Genomic DNA, 11,309 nt, shown 5'->3' on the forward strand with positions numbered 1-11,309 from the left:
CCCGCTCATATTAAATGGAGTCACATGGAAAGCAGGGTTTTATCACTTCGATGATAACAAATCAAAGCCTTACCTTCACTTGGAGATTTATACCCCACAAACGCTTTTGTAGTTGTGAATGATCCATGACCAGTTCCTCCTCTTTTACAAAATGAGGCAAAATGTTTAAGCACATTTCTGGTTATGAATCAGATGAAAGGAAGGAATGCTGTGACTCTTTGTGAAAAGATAATGATTTATTATTTCTCGAAAATACCTCAATATCAAGGGCGTCTATGGCTGTCCACACTTTGTATTGCTACCACACTTTCTCTTTATTGAGTCTTTGTTGGGCCCAGGGGCTTTTAACATATCTCATTCACAGGACAACTTACTGATTAAATCAGTGTTTGTGCTCTCACGCTCCTCTTTGAAGTAGCTTGGTTACTTTCTCTGGTGTAACCATGTTTAATGGTCATGCTTCCATTAAACATCAACTAATTGCTGGAGAGACTTGGATAAGCAACACTTGCGATACTTCTGACTGATGTCAAAAAAGGATGAACGAATAGCCTTGATGCATTTAGATCCAAACCGTGAAGCCAGCTAGCTCGGTGTAACACGGTCGCAGGAGGGGTGAGGGGGAAAGCTCTTCCATATGGGTGACCTCCGATCTTCAACCATTTGAGTCCTCCATCCAAAGACATTAAGTCGCCATCAACTCTAATAGTCCAAACTTGATTTCCTGCAATCTTTGAGTTTGTAACAGAGGGACAATCCATTGGAAAGATGGGGAAGCTAAATAAGTGATACCACAGCATTGCTTGGATTCCGTAACGAAAAGCCTATTCTGATTTCAATAAAGGTTTTGGTGTTTGATAACCCCTTTGTGCAATGGCAATGGCACGGTCCATTCTGTTCTTTTCAAAACAGACCACATCCAAGAGCTTTTTTATCAAAGGTTGCACAATGTCAGAAGAAAAACTTCTGAGGTTTGGAAGAACCATTTTGAAACCATTAAAGATTATACAAAAGGGTAAATGCAAAACCAGCAGCTGTCATATAATACCGCTCACACTGTGGGGAACGGAAAAGTACTTGGTAGTCCAATTTCGCTGTTCTGATTAATTGAACAGTGCTGTGTTTGCTCTGTACACTGAAACGTAGCATTCACATGTATTTCAAATTAGTTATCAGTCAACCGTACAATTTCTTTATCGACTTGGATTTTATCCTGATTGGATGTGTATAAAACATTAATCAGCCAGAACAGAGCATTCCTTCTCCACAGAGACCATCCACTGGTTGATTGCATAAATGTATCATATAAATCATGGTTTATTATATAAGCCTATAATATAGTATACAAGACTAAAAGTAGCCTAGTTAAAGGGGTCTTGGTTTGCTTTTTAATTTACTGTGTGATCTATTGATTCTTTATCCATTTATATGGTCTGCTAAGCTACAAAGTTCCTTTAGTTTGCTATCTTTGCGCCGTACCAAAATACAACGTTTATTTTTTGGTTTGATGCGGTTCCTTTTCACATTGCAATTTTCGCAACCGTCCCAGAATTTGTCAACGAACTCACATTATTTTTTTTATTTTTTTAGCAGGGACAATGCACAGCTTATTAGCAGTAGGTTAGCTATAAGCTCATTGTTTTATCTCTAGTCCCTGGGCAGAAAACAGAGGATAACATCTCATCAAAAGGAAAACCTACACTGTAAAAAATAAAAAGTTGGGCAAACTCAAAATTGCAAGGCAACTTACTGCAATCAATTTTTGAGTTTTGAGCCCATCAAAAACGTGATTTTCTTCTTTAGACAAACTTGAAAGTTAGTTATACTAACTAAGATTTTTATATTTTACAAACTCAAAAAAATAAGTCAGGGGTGTTAACTTAATATTTCAAATTAAGGTTAATATTATTTAAAAAAAAAAAACATTTCAAAGAATGCAAAACGAGTTTTAAGTTCACTTTATTAAAATTAATAATTTGATACTTCCATTTTACATTTCTGAATGCCAGACAGCAATAGAACAAGCAACATGTAGCTAGTTCAGCAGCAGAGAATCGCTGTCTAAATGCAGCAAACCAAAGAGCAGAACAAGTTTGACATTATGGTCAAACTTGTTCTGCACGAGACGGGAGCCCAGGTTAAACGGTGACGCAACTCTCGTGCCTCATACACCGCACAATCCCGAGAGCTGCCATTATTTAACACACATCCGTAACACACAGCGCACCGCACACCCAACCAACGGACATGCAAGTCTCGGTAACGGTGGCGGCAACACTACGCACAATAAACAACACACAAACAATAAAGACCCCAAACCCGTTAACCCAACCTAACCTAACAGAAACAAATTGACAAAAGGCAATAAACCCCTTTTTCCCAACCGGCATCACGAATACCCAGACTCCCCGGGGGGTAGTGTCGAAATGCGCATGCGCACCGTAGTTGGCCCAGCCTCATACAGAGTCGGACTTAAACCAGTGTGTCTTGCTAACAAAGAGACTACAGTGAGCCAAACTCTTGACCCAAAACTCAACATTGTTGGTTGGACTAAATTTCATTGCACAGTTGTACATGAATACTTAATGTTTTATATTCATTTTACTCATAAATCATAATGAGACCAACAATTTTGAGTTTTCGTTTTTTACAGTGTAGCACTGAAGTATACAAACAATAACACACAATTTTACAGCAGTAAAACAAAACAACACAACACAAACAAAAAATCACAACATTAAGACACCAAAACAACAACAACAACAACAACAACACCACAACTTAGGACACCACAACAACAGGACATCACAACATTAAAACAACAGTCTATGCATGATGGGTACATGATTGGGTTAATTTCAGCCATGACTTCATCTTACATTTAAAACCAGCAAAGGTGTTCCACTCTCTTATCTCGCTTGGTACTGAGCTCCAAGACTTTGTGGCTCTAACTGAAAATACGTATGCGCCAAACTCAGTGGATCTATGCTGTACTACACAGTCCCCTCTGTTGGTTGTTCTAGTTCTTCTTATATTGTCTGAGGGCAGTGACACAAACTCATTCAACGGAGGAGCAGCCAAATCGTTCATTATTTTGCAAACTAAACATACATCAGCAAGAAACACAAAACTTTCAAAGGTCATGAGATTATGTCTTTGTATTATTTTACAGTGGTGATATCTTAATGGCTTTTTCTCCAGTGCTTTGAGTGTTTGTTTGCAAAGTGTTTTTAGTTGAGCAAGTGTTGTTTTTCCAGTTTGTGACCAGCTTGTAAAACGATGTGTGAAAAGATCATGGAGTGCATGTAATGTTTTGTTGCATCCAGAGGGAGCTGGTTCCTAATGTACCTAAAATTCCTTAAATTGAATTAGACTGTATTACACACCTGCTTCACATGTTATGTAAAGTAGAGCTGTGAGTCAATAGTTATTCCTAAATATTTAAAATTTGAAACAGTCTGGATCCTTTCTCCATTAACAATGATATCAGGCTGATTTCCATTTTTTCTATTATAAAAGTACATGCATGCTGTTTTACTGATGTTGAGTGTCAGGCAGGACTCTGAGAGCCAATCAGAAATTTGGCCATCACTTCTGTTAATTTGGCTGCCACCTCACATCTGTTTTTTCCATGTGCGAGGATGACCGTGTCATCTACGTACATTTGGGCTTCCACTTCTGGACATAAAAGTGGCAGATCATTTACATATAAGCTAAATTACAGAGGTCCTAAATTTGAGCCTTGCGGGACCCCAACAGAGCAGTCAATGAAAGATGAGGTGCTATCCCCAACTCTGGTGCACTGTTTTCTTCCAGTGAGGTAGGACTCCACCTGTCATTGTTTCCACAGACAAATTAAAATTGGACACTTGAGAGCAGAACTCTATGATTAACAGTATCAAATGCTTTGCTCAGGTCCAAAAATATCACACCTACAGCGCTCCCACTGTCAATATCTGTTTTGATTTTTTTCAATGAGATAGCAGGTGGCCATTTCAGTAGAATGATTTTTCCTGAACCCGAATTGCATGGGATGAAGTGAGTCTTGTCCTGAGTTTAAAAAGGCGGTTAGTTCTTCAGCTACCACTTTTTCAGCGATCTTTGATACAACAGGCAAGATACTGATGGGTTTATAATTTTTCACTTCAGTTGGTTCACCTGTTTTAAAAATTGGAACTACAACTGCAGACTTCCATGCATTTGGTGAAGGTTGACTGTTTAAATGACATATTAACCAAACGTGCAATTGGAGTGCTGAAGGACAGATTATTGCTTTTAATAAAAGTTGAGTCCCATTCAAACACATCTTTTGCCTTAGAGGACTTTAATGTGCTTAGGATTTTGAGAACCTTTCCTTGAGGAACTTCAGTTATGTTAAAAAACGGGTTGGTGTGATTCGGTGCTGAGATTTGGTTAAATCTTGCACCAAAGGTGTGTGACAAATTCTGTACTGAGTCAATGAAATATTTATTAAAATGAGGGGGCAATTTCATTAAAATCATTTGTAATAATTCCCTGTACTTTCAGTTCACGTCCGTGTCCTTGATTTTGCTTAGTGTCAGTCTTTGTTAATTTATTAATATTCTTCCATATTAGTTACTGTTTAATTTCCCTTCTTTTAATATAGTCATGAAGAAATTGGCTTTTGCTTTTCTTAATTCATTAACCACTTTGTCGCAGAGATTTTTAAAAACTCGTCCATCATTAATTGATTTGGACTTAAGTGCTATTATTAAAATAAAATCACGTTTTTTCATAAATCCCACAGTTTCTCATTAAACCAAGGTAGATTATTCTTAGAACGTCTTTTTTAAATGGTTTGTTGTATATTTCCTTAATTTTATTTACTGTGCCTATGAAGGATTCACAAGAAGTCTCTAGATCATCCGTTTGTAGAACATCAATCCACTCAATTTGACCTAGCTCTTCCTTAAATGCATTCATGTCCTGTTTCCTTATTCCATGGAGTGGTTTATCGTGTCTTCTTGGCGATAAGTAAATCGTTTGTTTGTTAATTTCCTTGAAATAAGAGTCATATCTGACAAACCAGTAAGAAGATTAAAATATTTGCTGATTCTCACAGGCTTATTACTAAAAATTAGATACATTTTTGTATTTGACGAACATGTGATTCTATCTGATTCTATCTGTTTACATTTAATGTCATCTTTCACATACATGAGCAGTCCAGCGCCCCTTCCTTTATTTCTGTCTTTTCTAAAAACCTTGTAGCCAGGCATTGTGAAGGACGCTACAGGCGACGGTGTGGTCAGCCATGTTTCAGATAAGCACAGGAAGTCAAGATTTGAGTCTGTGAAAAGTGGTTGAAGTTGTTCGGTTTTTGCTTTTACGCTACAAATGTTCAAATTTCCCCAAAGAAGACCTTTCGGTTTTGCGTGTGGATCCCTGATGATTTTGGAATGTTGGACAGTTTGGAATAGGACTGTGTTACAGTGATTTGTGAATGCTGGGTTTCGGGATGAATGTCCCGGTTGATTGGAATTACCTTGGTCCGAGAGTATCCCAGCTGGAGGCTGTAGATCGTGCGTGATGACGGGCTCTGGGTTCAGCTGCACATCGCCGGCAAGGAGAAGGGTTTTCAACAGGTAGGCGAGTAGCTTTCTGTAGGCCTATGTTCGTGAAGCTTTATCTCGCGCTGTGTTCGTTCGTTCCGATGGTGCAGTTGCTCGACCATCTCGTAAGATAGTAGAGTTGGCGGTGAATTGGCTCCGTTCATTTAGTGTAGCAGGTTGTATCGGGAAGGCGGTTTCTCGTGAGCTAATCAGCTGATTGATCCCGCAGCAACGGACCGAAAAGAACAATAGCAGTACAGAGTAGTCTTAAAGTACAGATCTCTCTGTAAAGTTCTCAGGTATCTGCCTCTGTATGGCCTTGGTGGCACGGAAGAGACCATAGCTTCTCTTTGCTGGTTTGTAGAGTGCAGATGAAAGCAAGGCTGAGAATTTGGCTCCTGCCAAGCCACCAGTCCACTCCGCCATCACATGTTCACAAGTTCATGTGTGCAAAGATTGTTCAATCATTCGTCAAAAAGGTCTGGGGCGGGCCAAAGCGTTAAAGAAACAAAAGGGGGGAAAGCGCATTTTTGTGTGTGTTTTCCAGAATACTTTATATATGAGCTTCAGCCCAAATATCCAATAGACATTCCATCTCCTTTTTGCTCCATGTTGAGCCATGACTAATTTTCAACCAACGGACTGCTAATCTTAGGGTTACCGCATATCATACAATAATTCCCATAATGCGCGCGGCTGAGCGGGTGCCTGTTACGTCCAAAAAGGCGTATGATTTTTAGAATTGGATCGGACCGTTTGGTCTGCTCCAGAGTTCGATGGCTTGTATTCACACCAGGCCTATTCCCTATTTTTGGGGGTTTAGTTCTAACAAAACAAGGCAGATGTGAATATGCCCTTACACTCTCCCATAGGAAGCACCTCTCACAAACTGTGTGAAACTGCTCATTTACTTCCAAACTTACTTCGACTCGTTGACGTCACCAAGTCACAGAGGGGCAGAATGGGAGCGTGTCTATGTTCCCCGGGTCCTATGTTCCCCGGGTCCTATGTTTCCTTCTTTGTATGAGACCGGGGAACATAGGACCCTTTTTCAAAAAAGGGTCCTATGTTCCCCGCTTTTCCCAAAAAGGGTCCTATGTTCCCCGATATGTATGTGACCGGGGAACATAGGACCCTTTTCCCAAAAAAGGGTCCTATGTACTATGTCTGTTACTTTTTCCACCATTACTGCCAAATTCCGGCCGAGATAACTACCATTGCATGCCTTTACCTTTTCTGTAAGAGGGAGGGACGTCGGAGAACCCGACGCAGTCTATTCATAATATTGTAATGACCATGGAAGAGGCAGTGAATGAAGTATTGATTAGACAGAGATTTATTAGATAGGCGTTGGAACACACAAGACCGGAAACCATAGCAACGCCGGTAAACAGACCCCAAGAAGCCCAATCCCTACGAGAGCTCCCAGCGCTACGGCCATACGGAGGTGCACAGAGCTTTGGGCCGTGATATTATATATACAATTATATTATATTATATTATATGCTATTATATATATAATTGACAGTGTTTGATGAATTAGGTGTATTTGAACATGAAAGCATGTCAACCAATTCTAGTTGCCCCCCCAAATGAAATTTGAAAAAAATAAGAATAAAAAATTTGATTGTTATTTTTTATTTATACTATATATTAAAAATATATATAATGCATGATTTGATGATCTATGGATGACGGGTTTGCCCTGCTGAATCAGATTAAAATATTCAGAATGGTTCCTGAGGACTAGTCTTCTAAAACAGGATACTATAGTTTCCGCCACAACCTCCACCGCTTTGTCCATACCCACCTTGTGGACATCTTTCTGTCAGCTCTCACATCATTCGTTCACACATGGTTGAGAAAATATTCTCAAGTAGTGCCATCAGGACTTGAGCATCCTATTATATGGTATCATCTGTGGGGGACGGAGCAGGGAGGGAGGGTTCAGAACAGTGGCGGCTCCTGACATTTTTTTCAGGTGGTGCAATTTCCCCCCGTTATGTCCATAAGTACCATAAAAGTCCATAGGACTGAGGTATATTTGTCTAGGTAGCAAGACCATTTCCCTAACTTGTTAGTGCATATAAATTCAGGTATCAGATATCAATTAAGCAGGCTGACAGTTTACCAAAAGACCAAAGGAGAGACTCAATTGCAGAGAGGCAGACAAGGGAAGTCAAGTTCAAATGTTTTACTGAGTCAAAAAGGTGCTTGAACAAAGGCACGATGGTAGACCAGCAAGATACAAAAAGAAGGATGTCCAAAATATTTGGCCACAGTTCAAAATGCTCAGTAGGTAGCAGTAAAAAGTCACAATACAAAAATCCAACACAGAAGATCCAATGGAAAAATATCAAATAATATCCAACATCCACAAGTAAGCTTCTTCTCAAAAATAAAAAAAGGTCACAGTCTTAGCAAGGTGTAAACATTCACAGTCGAAAAAGACAACAGAGTACAAGAGAAACATAAATTTACAAGTCAAGTGATCAGCAGGTGACAATCCCAAGACTGAGCACTGGCAAATAAACTGAGGAGGCATTTGAAGGGAAACTAAATGAGGTACATGTGATAAGCAATTTGCTGAACAAGGTCTACCTTGTTCAGCAATTTGCTGAACAAGGTCTCCCTCATTTCGTAGATGAGGGAGAGCTCTGTGTGCAGCTTTGCTTGATCCAGCATGGGGTATGCCTTCACAGTGGCATGCAGCGCTTCGGTTGGAAATGAATGGCAGTACCTTCCAAACAGATCTCCTTGCAGTAAGGTGGCACTAACTAGGTGGTCGGTGAAGGAAAATCGCTCCTTGCAGTGAGCCAAGATGGTGTCACAGATCTCTTTAGCCATCCTCTGCTTTTCTTCCTCTCCCAACGCTGTCCTTGATCGTTTGGCAGCTGGTTCTCCCTGGACCTGCTGAAGTGAGGGGGAGCCCCTGAGAAAATACACAACATTTTTTGTTAGTTGGGCCATTTGCTGTTGTGTAGTCTACATGCTACAGGCTGTTTATCCATTTGAAACACCATTATTTCACTGTATCCTTTTAACAACATAAAACACACACAGAACTCTTTAGTTCACAACTTTTCTTTAGTTTTGCAAAGGATTTTAAGCTAGTGCAGTCATTTCAACAAACTAGACTACACCACAGAGGCTACATTTAATTAATCATTATTGGCATAATTTAATTAATCATTATTGGTACAACATAGTTATCAATATATTCTTATAATCGTACCTTATGGCCTGCACACTGCTTGTGAACCTCTGGAGGGACCGCTGGATGAGTACTGCATCGATGTCCTTCTGCTGGAGTTGCTGGTACAGTCTTCATCTTGCAGCATTCGGATGGACCCAGATGCCTCTCTCACTGTTGGTTGGTCAAATGATGTCTTGATGGTTTCGAAACATTCAATGAGGTCGGCTCGATTCTCACTGACAGTGTTGACGATCCTGCTGTTGAAATTCCATCTTGTAGCTGAAGCCCTCGGCAGTCTCCGGGCGATGACCTGATCGAGAATGCTGGTCCTCTTGGGTGAACGGGAAAAAAAACTCGAAATCCCACTCAGCTCAGAGAAAAAAACCTTCACTTTGCTTATGTTGGATGTAGCTTGCTGCATGATCAGGTTCAGTTGGTGTGCGTAACAATGCACATAATGTGCATTTTTGAAGTGTTCACGCACCTTTTACTGCACACCAGCCTTCTCTCCCCTCATCACACTGGCACCATCATACGCTTGAGCGATTAGTTTCTCTCTCTCGTCGTCAGAAAACAGACTGTTCAGTCGTTGACTCGGTGAGGGGAAGAAACTCAAAAAAACTTTCATGCACTGCATACTTGCCGTCGATGTATCGGAGAACAAGAACCAGCTGAGTCTGCGTGCTGACATTGGTGGTCTCGTCAGCCTGGATGGCTACAAACTTCGCAGCCTTCACCTCCTCGACAATCCGTTCCTTCACCACACCCAGCATACACCCCAGCAGTTCGTTTTGAATCGTCTTGGATGTGCCCTTGAAGACACTTGCCGTTTTCAGGTGCTCATCAAACACCTCATCCAACTGTGCCACAAAATCGACAAGGCCCCGAAAAATACCAGGGTTGGCGGAGCCCTCGGTTTCGTCTCTGCCTCGCAAAGCTAGCTCAAAAATGCCGCAAAACTTCACACACTGGATGAGCCGATTGAGTATGTGGCGGTTCTTGCTCACCTCATCGTTGTGACGAAGCACTGCTAGCCGATACCCCTCATCCAGCTGTGTAGCAATGTTCACTCTCCCTAAAGCTGAAAACTTCAGACAGCTGTCCATGTGGTTTTTTGCCTTCTCGTGCTTTTTAACTTTGTCAGACAGATGTTGCATATCCGTTACCCCTTTTATTGTCCACGCTGTACCGTCTGCCGTGTTGTTTTCTGGGTGGAAGAGAAGGCAGGGGTAGCAAAAAAGAGCATTGGCTACATCACAGCCGGCTAGCCAGGTTTTTCTGTGGTACCAGTTATTTTTAAAAGATCGTGTGTAGGCCTTCTCCCCTTTCGTTGACACTTGCTTGATGTTTAAATCAGGTCTAGGGGGTCCTAGCTGTTTTATCGCTTCCTTCTCCGCATTAGTACGACGACTAAAGGGCACTTCTCTCAGAGACACTACAGTATTGCACTTGACACTCGCCATCTTCTTCGTAGAATGTTCATGTTCCCGCGGGTTAGCAACAGACAGATGACGTAAGCACGTCGTTTGTGCGAGCACATAAACCCTCATAGAAAATGTATTGGGAGCATGATTTTTGAAAAAAACGGACGTACCATGAATGTCAATGGGAGAGTTCTGGTGCAAATTTGGGCTTGACAGAAATCGCCCCAAATGGGCATGGCAACACCAGGCGCGACCTTAATCTGATTGGACAATGACATATACAACCAGTTTGCATACAGCAGATTAATCACCCGCCCTAACAACTAGATACAAAAAAAAAAAAAAGAAACTCCGTGTTTGGTAGTGCGTCGCACAAATCGCCCCTATGAAGGAACCGCCACTGGTTCAGAGGCTGGAAGGAGGTTGGACTGGGAGCAGGTTCTGGAAGGCTGGTTTGGTGTAGGTGGCAATAAGCAGGTTGGTGAAATTGAAGTTGAGTCTCCAGATCAGCTGAAATGCGTGAACTTGCTAACTTGCTAACATCTTAATGGTAAACACACTTAGCTCGGCATCTATTTCGGCCAATCGGAAGACACCCTTACTGGTGTTTTAGATCGGGCCTAGTTCCAGTTTGATTAGTAGTTCCTTAGTATTTGTGTGCTCTTTAAATATCCTTTGTCTAGTAGGCACCTGATTTCTGTCTTCATTATAACTGAGAAAACGTTGCTCCCATCAGCTTTATATCAGTCGCTAGTACACGTCAACAAAGCTCAAAGCCCAGGGCCCTGAATGGGGCTCGGTTCTGCATGACCAAACCGTTTCAACGTGTTTGAAGTCCTCAGATGGTCGCTATGTCAACGATAACAGTGACCCTGAGGCCACTGTAATGACCCAACATTCTGAGCCCCCCCCCCGACCGCAGGCGAGGAACTGAGGCTACAGTGTGTGCCGTGACCCCTGTCCGAGGGGTGGCTCAGGGGCCCCCTCCACAAACGTCACAATCGAGTGACGTTTGTGGTTCAGTACACCTCTCAGCCTCTAATCCAGCCATTTACACAGTCACTTCAAACCCTCCCCATCACTCCTCCCTCCACCAATCACACATCTCCTCCCAGA

General features: G+C 41.6%; 1 protein-coding gene across 1 annotated transcript in view; it reads right to left on the reverse strand.

Annotated features, from left to right (window-relative positions):
* Positions 1-7,752: 7,752 nt before the first annotated feature.
* The window catches only part of LOC115550263 (zinc finger MYM-type protein 1-like), a 3,704-nt gene continuing 147 nt past the window's right edge, over positions 7,753-11,309 (reverse strand). Inside the window, exons 1-2 of the mRNA XM_030365099.1 lie at positions 8,809-11,309; positions 7,753-8,505 (exon numbers count right to left, since the gene is read on the reverse strand). The exon at positions 8,809-11,309 is cut by the window's right edge and continues 147 nt beyond it. Coding sequence (XP_030220959.1) covers positions 9,336-10,319 — 984 coding nt within the window. The 5' untranslated portion in view covers positions 10,320-11,309 and the 3' untranslated portion in view covers positions 7,753-8,505; positions 8,809-9,335. The remainder of the gene's footprint in view (positions 8,506-8,808) is intronic.

Source organism: Gadus morhua, chromosome 9 (genome assembly GCF_902167405.1).
Source record: "Gadus morhua chromosome 9, gadMor3.0, whole genome shotgun sequence".
Lineage (NCBI taxonomy): Eukaryota > Metazoa > Chordata > Actinopteri > Gadiformes > Gadidae > Gadus > Gadus morhua.